General features: G+C 45.3%; 1 protein-coding gene across 1 annotated transcript in view; it reads left to right on the top strand.

Annotated features, from left to right (window-relative positions):
• The window catches only part of SLC27A2 (solute carrier family 27 member 2), a 53,636-nt gene that overhangs the window by 10,388 nt on the left and 27,570 nt on the right, over nucleotides 1-15,678 (top strand). Inside the window, exons 2-3 of the mRNA XM_073653106.1 lie at nucleotides 6,331-6,540; nucleotides 13,235-13,393. Coding sequence (XP_073509207.1) covers nucleotides 6,331-6,540; nucleotides 13,235-13,393 — 369 coding nt within the window. The remainder of the gene's footprint in view (nucleotides 1-6,330; nucleotides 6,541-13,234; nucleotides 13,394-15,678) is intronic.

The following is a 15,678-nucleotide window of genomic DNA, read 5'->3' as shown; positions in this document are numbered from 1 at the left end:
CAGCTCACCCCAAACCATCTCGATTGGGTTCAGGTCTGGTGACTGTGGAGACCAGGTCATCTGGCATAGCACCCCATCACTCTCCTTCTTGGTCAAATAGCCCTTACACAGCCTGGAGGTGTGTTTGGGGTCATTGTCCCGTTGAAAAAAAAATGATGGTCCAACTAAACGCAAACGGGATGGAATAGAATGCCGCTGCAAGATGCTGTGGTAGCAATGCTGGTTCAGTATGCCTTCAATTTTGAATAAATCCCCAACAGTGTCACCAGCAAAGCACCCGCACACCATCACACCTCCTCCTCCATGCTTCAGGGTGGGAACCAGGCATGTAGAGTCCATCCTTTCACCTTTTCTGCGTGGCACAAAGACACGGTGGTTGGAACCAAAGATCTCAAATTTGGACTCATCAGACCAAAACACAGATTTCCACTGGTCTAATGTCCATTCCTTGTGTTCTTTAGCCCAAACAAGTCTCTTCTGCTTGTTGCCTGTCCTTAGCAGTGGTTTCCTAGCAGCTATTTTAACATGAAGGCCGGCTGCACAAAGTTTCCTCTTAACGGTTGTTGAAGAGATGTGTCTGCTGCTAGAACGCTGTGTGGCATTGATCTGGTCTCTAATCTGAGCTGCTGTTAACCTGCGATTTCTGAGGCTGGTGACTCGGATAAACTTATCCTCAGAAGCAGCGGTGACTCTTGGTCTTCCTTTCCTGAGGCGGTCCTCATGTGAGCCAGTTTCGTTGTAGCGCTTGATGGTTTTTGCAACTGCACTTGGGGACACATTCAAAGGTTGCCCAATTTTTCGGACTGACTGACCTTCATTTCTTAAAGTAATGATGGCCACTCGTTTTTCTTTACTTAGCTGCTTTTTTCTTGCCATAATACAAATTCTAACAGTCTATTCAGTAGGACTATCAGCTGTGTATCCACCTAACTTCTACACAACACAACTGATGGTCCCAACCCCATTTACAAAGCAAGAAATCCCACTTAATAAACCTGACAGGGCACACCTGTGAAGTGAAAACCATTTCCGGTGATTACCACTTGAAGCTCATCAAGACAATGCCAAGAGTGTGCAAAGCAGTCATCAAAGCAAAAGGTGGCTACTTTGAAGAACCTAGAATATAAGACATATTTTCAGTTGTTTCACACTTTTTTGTTAAGTATATAATTCCACATGTGTTAATTCATAGTTTTGATGCCTTCAGTGTGAATGTACAATTTTCAAAGTCATGAAAATACAGAAAAATCTTTAAATGAGAAGGTGTGTCCAAATTTTTGGTCTGTACTGTAAGTCAAAATAAATGTTATTATTTTCTGGCCACCTACTTTTGGACCACCCTGTATAGGATCGAGGTCATGTAACTTGTTCTTGAAACAAGCCTGGTTAAGCTGGTCCTCCTCTATTATTAGTCAAAACCGGCAAGTTTTCTCCTAGATGTTGCTTTACCGCATACAGCACTATAGTTTACAGTTTACCATTCACAGAGGTGTTGTCAGACAATTGTGTGTCCTTTACAAACAGATATACATATATACTGTACATATCATGTCAGGTGTGAATGATGGCAAGTGTTCTCTAGTGCAACTTCCCCTGTGACCTTCTACCTCCCATATAAAAGAACAGAAAATCTGCCCTCTTACTCCCAAATTTGCTTCTATCCAACAGTTTCTCAAGTTTTCTGGATAGTTATTGAATGGGAAACTTCATTGTTTATTTCCAGAAACTGTAAGGCTGTGTGCCCATGATGCGTTTTTTTATGCGTTTCCGCAGCGGCAAAAACACTGCAGAAACGCTTAAAAAACACATGGTAGAAGGCCTGCCATGTCCCCAATGATAATCCGCATGTGCTGTGCACATGCTGCGGAAATTTCCACTGCGGATTATAATTGCGGAAAAAAACGCAGCGCTACCAATTATTTTGCGGAAGTGCTGCGTTTTCGCCGCCATTGACTTGCATTAAAACGCATGTATTCCGCTTCACTAGATAAGCACATGCGGAATACATGCGTTCAATGTGCGGATGGTACCCGGGTCTAGAGGAGAGGAGACTCTCCTCCGGATCCGGGTACCATAGAAACTGTAAAAAAAAAAAAGAATAAAATAAAAAATAAATATATACTTACCTTCTGACGTCCTGCGGTGCGCTCCTCCTCCCATGCTGGCAGATCGCGATGGACTGAAGGACCTGTGCTGACGTTATAGTCATGTGACGGGTCACGCGACGCTGACGTCGGCAGGTCCTTCAGTGTACCGCGATCTGCCGGCAGCCAGGACGGAGCGAAACAAGACTGCGGGGGCCATCGGAAGGTAAGTATACATTTATTTTTTATTTTTTGACATTCTCTCGGGTCACACTATATAAATCCATGCCGGTTGCATGGATTTATATAGTGTGACCAAGTTGACAAGCACTTTCCAAGTGATGCTAAAATTGCTTGGAAAGCGCTTGACAACCCACATGCAGAAATGCAAGTGAAGAACGCTTCACTTCCGCATGTCCCTGGCAGGAAAACGCATGTACAATCCGCATGTCCCTGGCAGGAAAAACGCATGTACAAGGGAGATGCAGAAACGCTCAGGAAAAATCCGGAGCATTTCTGCTTCGTGGGCACATAGCCTTAAATGAACCTGTCATGTGATGTGATGAACACGCAGGCACATGGCTTATTAGAAGAGATTTTTTATATCTGTATTGTATGGCCCTGATCACATCACGTTTTTTCCCTACATTTAGCATATACGTCAAAAAAGGCTCCCAGTATACACTGTAAACTTGGATATATGGCTCCATTCCCAAATGGAGGTCAAAAGAGTATTCATCAGTATACAATGTCAGCCTAATACCAAAAAAAAGGTATTGAACAGGGTATGGATGACCGATGACATTTTCCGGCCTCCATCACAGTCATCTATGTAACAAAGACATAATAAGCTTTTTCAATAGCTTTTCATATTGTATACGCTAAATGGATGCCATTATAGCCTTTGGGTGATGGATGCGTTAAACACAAAATTTCTATAGAAACTATATTTGCATCCCAGCCTGCCTGTAATGAGCTGCAAGTCTTTGGGAACCATCTGATGACAGTGTCCCATCGCCTGAGGACGCCGCACATGCAGTGAAACATGTTGGGGGGCCTTGTGCTATGAGTACAGTTTGTCCTATTCTGCCGTTTGAACGAAGGCACACCAGGGTGCCGCTAAGTGTGTGTAGAAATACGAATACCACTATTAAATACTAGAGGCCGATTAGGGACAAAGTTTTATATACCCCTAGGTGTTTTTAATCAAATATGAAATAAAAGCTAAGTTTTATGGCGTTTTAGAGAGGGGTCTCTTTTGGGGTTCTCCCCATTTTGTAAATACATCTGTGTAAAGGGCTAAAACTAGAATATTACTTTAGAGAGGTAAATAAAACCGTAATTGCTAAGGACAGCCATCGTACAGTCTCCTGCCCCAACTGCAGGCAGAACGGTTATGCACTGCAGAAAGTATTCTGTAGTTTTGTGGAGGTTTCTGATGATACTGGATTGTTGCAGGATCTGAAAAATGGATCTGGTGTGGCGCTTTTTCCTTGATCAAAACAGGATTTGTCTATTTTTGTGTGACCTATTGAGCTATTTATCGTGTTCAGTAATGTACATCATTCTGTCTTTTGGATACTGGTTATTTGACATGTCACTCCTAGGTTTGAATGTGTTTACTACCTGCTGCACTTTGATTTTCTCTCTAGAATAGGTGTGTAATACAGGGCTATTCATTGTTGAGCGGGGGCGCCATTATGCCTATTTAGGGTCCCAACCTCCGTGGTTAGGTAGGTACAGTATATCACAAAAGTGAGTATATCCCTCACGTTTTTGTAAATATTTTATTATATCTTTTCATGGGACAACACTGAAGATATGACACATGCCATTAGGATGCAATCCTGAATTTCTAGGGCTGGTACATCTTACCTTACTCAATTGTATCAGTAGGATAGCTTCAAAAGAATTAAGTCCCTAAAATAAAGGTTTAATAAAATAATTAAAAGATCTGCAGGAGCACAACTCTATAGAAAAAGTCAGAAGATAAAATATGATTATGCTATTCTCTAAATGTTCACATATTGCAGCCATATTTAATCCAATCTATCTGAGTCGTCTCGCTGTCAGTTGCTATCACACTTCAAGGCTATGTGACCACGTAGCAGATTTGATGCAGAGCGTTTTTGCCTCTCTCTGGCAGAAAGAAACGCAGGCAGATTTACATGCGTTTTTTGTGCCAGAGAGAAGCGTTTTTTCAGCGTTTTTACATGTGTTTTCGCATGCATTTTTTCATGCACTTTTCCAAGCGATTTTGAGCATCACTTGGAAAAGTGCTTGACAAGTTGGTCACACAGTATAAATCCATGCAACCGGCATGGATTTATATTGTGTGACCAACTTAGATGCTTTAAATGCGGCATCTATAGTAAAAAAAAAAAAAAAGAATTAAAAAGTTAAAAATAAAAAAAAACTGTATATTCACCTCTCCGGCAGCCCCCAGTCTGCTCCCGGCGGCGTCCTCTCTCTTCGGCGTCCCGCGGTTTACTGCCAGGCCCTGCAGTGACGTCATTTAGTCAGCTGATAGTCACGCGACCATCACCTGACTGCTGACGTCAGCGGTCGCGTGACCATTAGCTGACTAAATGACGTCACCGCAGGTCCTGCAAGTACACCGCGGGACGCCGAAGAGAGAGGACGCCGCCGGGAGCAGGCTGGAGGAGACCGGAGTATACAGTTTTTTTTTTGTTTTTAACTTTTTTATTTCTTTTTTTCACCCTGTGGTAGCCGGGATGAAGAGGAGTTGTAGTCTGTGTACTGTCAGTTGCTATCACACTTTAATGCCCCTTTCACCTAGTTCTATTATTGTGTAATTGGAGATTTTCAGCTCAGAGTAGATTTTTGTTCAGTTGCTTAACACAACATTAGACCAAAGGTCAGAAAATTAGTAGATAAACCGCATCTCTGTCCATTTGACCATGAAGCAAATTACAACAATAAAAGGCAGTTCTTCATTTGTATACAACATTAAAATGCTTCCGCATATTCTAAAGAGGTTCTCACCAACCAGCCATGACCACTCATCAGCAAAATTTTTGTGCAACTACATGTTGCACAGAAGTTTGGGAACTTTTTAAAGTGTTTTTGTTTTGGTTTCAGGCATAAACACTTTGATGAATGGGGCTTTGGTTTCCATATTTCATAATTTCCATATAAGTAACATGTCTATCAACCCTGTGATTTTCATAATTCCACTACTCATCCTTTTTGGTGTTACATGTTCAATTTTGAGTGTATTCATAGTTCCTGCATACACTTTTAACAGCCTTGGAAATAATAGAAATAAATACAAATTTCATATTAGCATTGGATGGATTAACAACCCAGTGTGTATATTATTGAAGGATGGATCTAGTCCAAACACCTAAAAAAACTTGTTTCATTTTGTATCTGCTGTTATATTGTAGGTTTTTTCTCTTGTTATTCCTGATTTTCCATATTTACTTGTCACAATAATATTTCTAGATTTTATTAAAGTTTTACTACAAGGATATTTTATATTTGATGTTATATTGAAATAATATTTATTGAATCTTGGAGTTAAATGAGGCAAACACGGAGAGATATTTTTACTGTTGAGCAGTAGGCAAAGGTCAAATAAAGATACAGGAACAAAGGTCACCAAACGCAGTAAAAAGAAAAAATGGAGGGCAATATAAAATATTTGCTGTTACTATCTCTTTATCTTTTGTTTTCTAGTTCAAATGTAACTTCAGCGACCGCACAACATGACCCCAGACAACATATACTTTTGTCAAATTATTTTTAAGGGAATTTTACAATAATAAGGGAAACAGGAAAAAAGGGGAAAAAAAAGCAAATCACAAAAACTTGGAATAAGGGGATAGGAATGGAAAGAAAGAAGGAAGGGAGGGGGAGACTGGAGATGGGAAACAGGGTGTAGACAACACATACTTTCTGCACCATTCTTCCATGGCATGGATCCCCCTCCTATCTCTTCTGGGCCACGGTGATGATTAGCTTACACTGACATCCAGGCAGTCATTGGTCATCACAGTGATGTAACATCTGTGGATAGATGATGAATACTGCAGAAACAGAATATCCTTTTAATAACCCAATTTTCAGCAGGACATCATCGTTCTAACCAGAACCTCATAATAAGTACAACAGATACATCAGCCATATTGTTTAGATGTTTTCCATGTAGTCTTTACTGTTGTGTTTTCCATTTTACTATATGCAATGTGCTTATAGCTCTTTCTTTTGTCCTGCCTTGAAGAGCTCAAGGATGCCATAGATGAAGTCATGCCAGAGCTGAGGAAAGAAAATGCCAGAGTTTTCTACGTCACTGAAACACCCGTCAGTGAAGGGACAGAAACATTTCTCGACAAAGTCAAATCCGCTTCATGTGACTCCGTTCCAAAATCCCTCAGGTCATTTGTTGGGGCAAAAACACTGGCAATGTACATTTACACATCTGGAACCACAGGTAATGCTTCTCCTCATATCTTTTATCCTTACCTTGAAATCCTGAAAGATCATACTGTCACCTCAGATCTGTACAAACTTTCCACTGTGGATACGGCTGGAAATGAGTGAAACACACCTATATTGCTGTGGATTGTACAGTAGGATTCACATTTTGCACTGCAAAGGGGGTGATCTTATATAAGGTACAGTACAGACCAAAAGTTTGGACACACCTTCTCATTTAAAGATTTTTCTGTATTTTCATGACTATGAAAATTGTACATTCACACTGAAGGCATCAAAACTATGAATTAACACATGTGGAATTATATACTTAACAAAAAAGTGTGAAACAACTGAAAATATGTCTTATATTCTAGGTTCTTCAAAGTAGCCACCTCTTGCTTTGATGACTGCTTTGCGCACTCTTGGCATTCTCTTAATGAGCTTCAAGAGGTAGTCACCGGAAATGGTCTTCCAACAATCTTGAAGGAGTTCCCAGAGATGCTTAGCACTTGTTGGCCCTTTTGCCTTCACTCTGCGGTCCAACTCACCCCAAACCATCTCGATTGGGTTCAGGTCTGGTGACTGTGGAGGCCAGGTCATCTGACGTAGCACCCCATCACTCTCCTTCTTGGTCAAATAGCCCTTACACGGCCTGGAGGTGTGTTTGGGGTCATTGTCCTGTTGAAAAATAAATGATGGTCGAACTAAACGCAAACCGGATGGAATAGCATGCCGCTGCAAGATGCTGTGGTAGCCATGCTGGTTCAGTATGCCTTCAATTTTGAATAAATCCCCAACAGTGTCACCAGCAAAGCACCCCCACACCATCACACATCCTCCTCCATGCTTCACGGTGGGAACCAGGCATGTAGAGTCCATCCGTTCACCTTTTCTGCGTCGCACAAAGACACAGTGGTTGGAACCAAAGATCTCAAATTTGGACTTATCAGACCAAAGCACAGATTTCCACTGGTCTAATGTCCATTCCTTGTGTTCTTTAGCCCAAACTTGTTTCTTCTGCTTGTTGCCTGTCCTTAGCAGTGGTTTCCTAGCAGCTATTTTAACATGAAGTCTACAACAGTTGTTGTAGAGATGTGTCTGCTGCTAGAACTCTGTGTGGCATTGACCTGGTCTCTGATCTGAGCTGCTGTTAACCTGCGATTTCTGAGGCTGGTGACTCGGATAAATTTATCCTCAGAAGCAGAGGTGACTCTTGGTCTTCCTTTCCTGGGGCGGTCCTCATGTGAGCCAGTTTTTTTGTAGCGCTTGATGGTTTTTGCAACTGCACTTGGGGACACTTTCAAAGTTTGCCCAATTTTTCGGACAGACTGACCTTCATTTCTTAAAGTAATGATGGCCACTCGTTTTTCTTTACTTAGCTGCTTTTTTCTTGCCATAATACAAATTCTAACAGTCTATTCAGTAGGACTATCAGCTGTGTATCCACCTGACTTCTGCACAACACAACTGATGGTCCCAACCCCATTTATAAGGCAAGAAATCCCACTTATTAAACCTGACAGGGCACACCTGTGAAATGAAAACCATTTCCGGTGACTACCTCTTGAAGCTCATCAAGAGAATGCCAAGAGTGTGCAAAGCAGTCATCAAAGCAAAAGGTGGCTACTTTGAAGAACCTAGAATATAAGACATATTTTTAGTTATTTCACACTTTTTTGTTAAGTATATAATTCCACATGTGTTAATTCATAGTTTTGATGCCTTCAGTGTGAATGTATAATTTTCAAAGTCATGAAAATACAGAAAAATCTTTAAATGAGGTGTGTCCAAACTTTTGGTCTGTACTGTATGATTTAAAGAAGCACTCCTCCTCCCATCAAAATGTTTATCCTCTTAATATATTACAATAATTAGATTATAAAGCACTACCTACTCACAATTGCTCATTCTGCCCTTCTACCCAGTTAATTCTTCTCTTTTCCATTAGGGCTATGACATCACGTGATTAAAAACTAACTAGCTGAATCCTTCTAAGCTTTACTGTATGTAGAAATGACGCGCCCCCTGGGACATATTCCTTTTTGAGGGGAATACCCGGCACCGGATCAGATGGGGGGGGTTGTAGTCTCCGAGCGGCTGTGACCCGGTCCCGTGCCCAGGGCGTCAAGCTAAGTGTTATGTGGCAGTCCTACAGATGTTATTCAAGTTCTTTTATGTCGACTACGCCACCCGTTGTGATGCGGTCACTGTGGCCGCCGCTGCTGCAGGGTCCGCTGAGGCTGATGGTAGGTGCGCAGCTTGGTGAGATAACCCCCAACGGGAGGGGTATAGCCTCAGAGGGGACAGGCGCAGAGGATGGGGGTTGTGGTGGTGCGATGCAGCCGGCAATGAAGACAGACTCGGGTTGTGCAGTTAAGGGTGTTTACTTACTGCTGATGTTGTACTGGTCACTCCAGCTGCTAGTGACCACCCGAGCCGTGCTGCGTCCACCAGGTCCTGGATCCGGTCAACCCCCAAACAAGTCCAGAGCGTGGCCCTGAGCTCTCCCTCTGTCCTTTCTTCAGCCGTCCCCACCAGTGATTCACCTAGGTCCAGCTCCCTCGGGCCTTCTTTTGGGACACCCTTGGCCCTGGGTTCCCTGACCCTTCACGTGGTGTGCCTTCGGGGTGAATGTGGTGGGTGACCGTGACAGACACTGCCCACGGTCTCCGGTCTCTGGCTGGGGATTGTTTTTGCCCCCACCAGCTTGGGTTCCGGTACCCTCTTGCTGACTCCTCACCCGGTGCTCTAATTTGGGTTCTTGGGTCCCTTCAGTCTTCCCCCTCTGGGTCTTTCTCTGCTCCACTCTCTCTCTCTCCAGGGCTGCTGTTTCCTTCTCTCTCTTCTCCAACTGACTTGTTCTCAGCGTCTGACCCTGATCTAAGTTGGTGCCCTCCTTATATATCCCTCTATGTGTGAGCTCAGGTGACCAGCACCCAATGAGCTCCTATCACTACCCAGACTGCTCCCCCTATCTGCCCCTACACTACATGGGATGTACCACCCCCCTCCCACTCCAGCCAGGAACAGGCTCGGTTGCACCTGCACATTTCTAAGTGGGAGTACCGTCGGCCTGCTCCTCTGGAATGGGATGTATGTAGTGCATGCAGTCTATCTGAGCTCAGTTCCACACTCCTTCCTTACCCGGGAGTGGAATATCACACCTCTGGGTTGAGGTGCAATACCCCTGTAGCAGCCGAATCCTCAGGGTGCTACATTCCCCCCTGGTAAATCACAGCACGTCCTCGGGCTGTAAGACATAAAACACCAAAACATACAAAATTTTTATATGAACATATAAAACATATAAACATTATATATATATAAAACTTTTTATATAAACATTCTCGTAGACTTCTCTTGTCTCTGGTTCCTCCTCCGGACACTGTGCAACGTGTGTCCGGGAAAAGTGCGACAGTCTCTTAGAAAAATCTGGTTTTCTTATAAAACCGGTAGGGGGCGCTTTAGGACGCGCAACTATATACAGGGGAAGTTGAAAGTTGGCCGCTCTCAGTCCTCGGCCAGGTAGAGGGTAGGGAATGGCTGCTCACAGTCCTCAGCCTGTAGGATGAAGGGGTTAACGGGTAAACAGTTCCCTGGTCCCAACGGGGACTATTTTAGCAGCTACAACAGTTCCAGTTCCTTTATACCCTGATTGGGTAACTATTTACAACACCTGCTCTGCCGCACTCAACGGCGTCTTCCTCCTGCTCTTTGCTTATAGCTGGTTGTTACTTCAGACCCGTCCGGGTCCTCTTGCTCCTCCTCCTCGCACCGCAACTCCTCCTCCGTCAGGCGGTGTACGTGGAGGGCGTAAGGTCCTTTGGCACACTTGTGCCGGGTGAAAGTGACCTCGTCTCCGACGTAGAGGTCACGGCCTTTGTGACCTTCCGGCAGGTGGGACTCGACGTCTCTGCGAGTCACAAAAACGTCACCGCGGTTGTTACGGTCCCGAATAAAGCCCCACCCATGCTGCGGGTTGAACTTTATCACTGTCCCGATGGTGCGGGGACAATGCGCTGCACGGGGGTTCCTCCTAGTCCGGCTCTTCTGCTCCGCGCTCTGGATTTGGGCCTGTTGTTCTCTGACCCGCCTCTCCTCCCGTTCTCTCTTAAACTCTGCCAGCTGTTGACGGCAACACTCTGTACGTTCAGCTGCGGCTGCCCGAGTTTCTCCGGTGAACCCCATCAAATCTTCTCCCGTGGGGTCCCACACGAATTGGGCTTCTGCTAGAGGAGGCGAGACCCGAGCCACGGGCTTCGGAGCCGGGATTAGGGGCTCACACAAGGGCCCTAGTCTTTGCTGCCGCTCCAGCTCAGGGTACCCTTCGGGCCAGATGAAGGGCCGCCCGTCCGGCCATGTGAGCTGGCCGAAGAGGTCCTCCCCCAGGTGTGGCACCCTAGGTATTGCGGGCGCGGGCGCGGTGGTGGTGGCGCCCGGGTTGCCCAGGCCTTGCGGCCAGGCCTGGGGCACCTGGAAGGTGAAGGGCACCGTTAGGACGGCGGCGCCCTGGGCTACCTGGCCTTGCGGCCAGGCCGGAGGCTCCGCGGAGGTAGGGGGCGCTGTTGGTGGTGCGGCGCCCGGAGGTACTAGGCCTTGCGACCAGGCTGGTGGTACTTCCTGCTTTGTCACGCTCCGGGTCGGTGCGTGTGACGTCACAGGGGTCGCGGCGGCGGCTTCCGGTCGGGGCCTAGTCCATGGCGGTGACCTGGCGGCTACGGGCACAGCAGGGGGACTTTCGGGCTCTGCGACGGGGAGCTGGGGCAGGTGGGCGGTTTCTCGGCTTGGGGTATAAGCGTCCCCTTTACCTGCCTCCATGCGTTCGGCTCCCTCCTCGGCGCCGTCTCCGGCCTTGGGTCCTCCCGCGCCATCCTCAGAGGCGGTCTGCTTCCTCTTCCAGGGTAGCGTGCTCCGTTGACTGGTCTTTGCTTGCTGGGTCATCTCCCGGCTCCACTCCGCCAGTATCTCACGCTGTACCCGGGCCATCCTCCTTGCGAGGCCCTCCAGGGCAGTTTGTGCACACTCCCGGTCTCGGGGGAGCTGCGCTAGGATCTCCGCTAGACCTAGCGGGGTTGTGGACTCTAGCAGGCTCCTGACCATCGGGTCGGTGCTGCTCTGCTCGGCTTCCGGCAGGCTCCTGGCCAGCGGGCCGGTGCTGCTCTGCCCTCCTTCCTCGGTCTCTAGCAGACTCCTGGCCAGCGGGCCGGTGCTGTTCTGCTCTCTTTCCATCTCCGGGTGAGCTTTTCTGCTGCTCCTTTCCAGGCTTCCTGCCTCCGGGTGCGCTCGCTCCAGACTCCTCCAAGCGACACCCATCTTTTCTCTTCTCTTTCGTCTCCTCCCACTTAGAGGGCGGTCCCGGGGCAACTCGGTGACTGTCAGCTCCAGGGGGAGTTCTTTCACGCTGACAGACACCTCCAGCATCACAGTCTCTGTTGGTGGGGGCGGTTTCCACTTTTGGCGCCATTTTCTGTCCTGGCCCACGATGGGAGGTGGCCTCCTGCCCTCCTTTGGCACGCCCATAATGGCGTCCGCTGCTCTTCCAAGGCGGGAAATCTGCGGTTTTGGCGGGAAGCGTCGCCCAGTGGCGGGAAACTCTGCAGATGGCGGGAACAAGCTGGAAATGGCGGACAATCGGCGGGAAACGACTGGTGATGGAGTCCGATGGCGTGGACCCTCCGGAACCGGCGGGAGACTTCTTTCTGAGGTAAACTTGCACTTTTCTTCAGGCACGCAGTACCCGGGTGTTGCGGGCACGTAATCCTGCCGACTGTCCAGGAGGTAAATTTTCCTTGCATGAGTCATCACTGCAAAAGTCCCTGGCAGCGGGAGGAGGGAGCAGCTGGGTCAGGAGTTGAAGAGGAGGATGAGTCATGCAGGGAAAAGAGACTTCCTGTTTCTACATAGAGCAAAGAGAAGAATTAACTGGGTAGAAAGGCAAAATGAGCAATTTCAAGTATAAAGTGTTATATAATATGATTGTAATATATTAAAAGGTTAAAAACTTTAATGGGAGGAGTGCTTCTTGAAATAGGTTTTACATTACTTTTGTACTGATGACCTATCCTTAGGATATCTTATTAATATCAGATCAGTGTGGTCCATCATTGGGACCCACACCAATTAGCTGTTATCATACCCAGCAGTGGACAAATGTAAACTATGTACAGCTCCATCACACAGTATAGCGTCTGCTGTTAGATACTGTGCAGGAGCTGATGTGTAGTACCCTGCAGCGGCCACTACACTGTATGATGGAGCTGTGGTGTTCCTCACCATACATTGTTATTTACCTCTGGTTGTCACCAGATCTGATAACTGCTAATCAGTGAGGTTGTCGGGTGTCAGACCCCCACTGATCTTCTATTGATGACTTATACTTTAAAACTTGTGCTGTTGATTATATTTTTTACAGCATATGTATGATACTCTGTAAGAAAACATGGGATATTGTAGTGAAGGAAGGGAACAGTCTGTGGACTACATTGATTGTCACTACTATACTTTTATATTTTATTTGTTTGGTAATGAGTAGCCGGAGACTGGCAGAGCATTGTGGATGAACCATGCAGAGTTAAGGATTGATTTGGAGATCAAAAGTGTTATGGGAGGACACAGACGAGGACGATGCGGTAGTTTAGACAAGATATGATGAGGACATTTAGAAGTTTTTATATTTTTCTGTAACATTCCATGTTATATCTCAACAGGACTTCCAAAAGCAGCCATTATTAATCACCAGCGCATCAGTATGGCTAGTGGCCTGTTTGAACTTTGCCATGTTCGACCCAGGGACAATGTGTATATTACCCTCCCACTGTACCACAGCTCAGCTATGTTGATTGGAGTCCACGGCTCTATCCATAAAGGTAATATGACTTATTTTGATGTTTTCTGCAAGCCACTGCCTTCAAGCAAAATATATTTTGTGATTCATTTATTTTTTTTACTCCAGATTAAAAAGTGAAAGCTAAACACAATGGTTGTTTTTGTCAACAGATTCACTTTCCACCGTGACACCTATAATATTTTTCCATGGATGTGAGCCCTGAAAGTGTAATTGTCGTTAGTTTTTACTTCATAAATCAATAGCACATGGGAAAATAAGCAACTTTGTAATATATCTTATCAGAGAGATTTGCTTCTTTCTCATAATTGATCAGTCATTATGAAAATTCTCAGTTCTGAGGTAAAATCTGTATTCAGTGAAGACTGACTTTCCCATTACTAAGATAGGAGATGGCAGCTGCTACTGATAAGGCTCTATGTATATGAGAGGGGGAGGAGCTAGAGACAGAGCTCCTCCCTCCTCTCTACATAGAATCTTATCAGTAGCAGCTGCCATCTCCTATCTCAGTAATGGGAAAGTCGGTCTGCACTAAATACAGATTTTACCTCAGAAGTGACAATTTTGATAATGACTGATCAATTCTGACAGAGAAAGAAGCAAATCTCTGTTAAGATATATTATAAAGTTGCTTATTTTCATGTGTACTATTGATTTAGGAAATAGAAATTAAAACGATGATTATGCTTTAAACAATGACCTAATGTCTGACAATTAACAGTGGAAAACCAAAATATTTTATTGAAAAATGAAGGGTGTGATGAATGCTGTACCAAATCTAATTCATCAGACTTGTTGATAAGAACAAGGAAAAGTTGTCCACAGATTTATTGGCATTTGTCTAATTATCTGAAGACCAACCAAGGAAACCGAGAGGCACATCCCAGTCAGCACTTGGCAAGTAAACTTACGAGGTCTGAGTGTATCATGGCGCGGGGTGGTAGCTGTGGGAGAGGTACTCTTCTCGCACGCTGAGGCACATTACATGAAACTGAGAGTCCTGGCTGGATGTGTGGACTTGTGCTGTGAAGACGCTACGCTCGTGCAGGCCACATGTAACCCTTGACACTGGTTTGCCAGGACCAGATGTTTCACAGTTCAATGAGGGAGACCACCACTCAAAAATAAACTTTTTACTGAATGGGAACTTGGTAGGGAATATATACAGGAGATAACAGGTACACAGCTTCACAAACGTTTCTTTCACAAACCAGAGCATTTTCCACACAGTTAAATTCCTTCCTCTTTACTCTGTCTACTTGTTTTCTAGCGATGGTGCCAGTATGGTCAGTACTTATCTTCTCAAATGCTGACGCTCTAGAACTCCTGCCCGGGGCTTTCTATTCGTCTCGCTTACTCAGTCCTGTTTGGGCCTTCAAGAGTTATAAACTCTAGGCCTTACTGCTAGGTGTCCTCTCCCAGGACCCTTCTCCTGAGAGTCCCTCTGTCACTCAGTCACTTTTCCTCTTTACTATGCCAGATCACACTATCTCTTTCTCCCGGTCTCCCCTCACTTTTGGGACACCCAAGGATGCATGCGCCACTGCTCACATTGGACCTTAGGTCCTTTTTCTTTGCACTCTGGACCCTATCTGACTCACTACCAGGAAACTGTCACTTTCCCTTCAACATAACCCCTCCCACTCTGGGCTAGTCCCAAACATTAATTCTTGCTATCTCTACTATCAGGCAATTCACATTATCAACATTACAAACATCTTTAACCCACATCACTATTCACATTATGCATCACAATTCATATTACGGCAACTCGTTTCTTCAAGGGGTAACATGGGCTATATGTCCATCTACTTAAATGAGCATCTTAATTTGGCTGCATACCATCTAAGCAATTGAGTAACAGAATTCAGGTTCACATCCTGCTATTTAATGCTGACAGGAGAGCAGCCAAGATATTACAAAATCAGTATCCATGCAGTGTGTTGTACAATATCACCAGTGGTGTAAGTTGAAGTAATTGGGCACAATGCAAAACCTCCAATGGGGTCCCCACCTATCATAAGTCTTCAATAGTATTGGTCTTCTCATATGGGTCAAAGGAACCTTTAGGAGGCCCCTAGACTTCAGAGCCCGGGTATGGCTGCAAGCCTAGCACCCACTTTAGTTACGCCCCTGAGTATCACTTCATCTATACCAATATGTCATTGACAGTAGCCAGTTTAGAGAATGGACATCACCCTGACAGGCACAAGTGAAGGAAAGGTTTAAGTTCATGGCACAGATATTTCTATACACTAATGAATAATGTTAATTTGTAGGAAGTTATTTAATGATTATTCAGTTGTT

This window comes from Phyllobates terribilis, unplaced genomic scaffold, assembly GCF_046119375.1.
Source record: "Phyllobates terribilis strain yellow unplaced genomic scaffold, ASM4611937v1 Scaffold_11__3_contigs__length_659146591, whole genome shotgun sequence".
NCBI classification, from domain to species: Eukaryota; Metazoa; Chordata; class Amphibia; order Anura; family Dendrobatidae; genus Phyllobates; species Phyllobates terribilis.
Note: the sequence above shows the minus strand (reverse complement) of the source record. Positions and strands in the feature narration are given on the sequence as shown.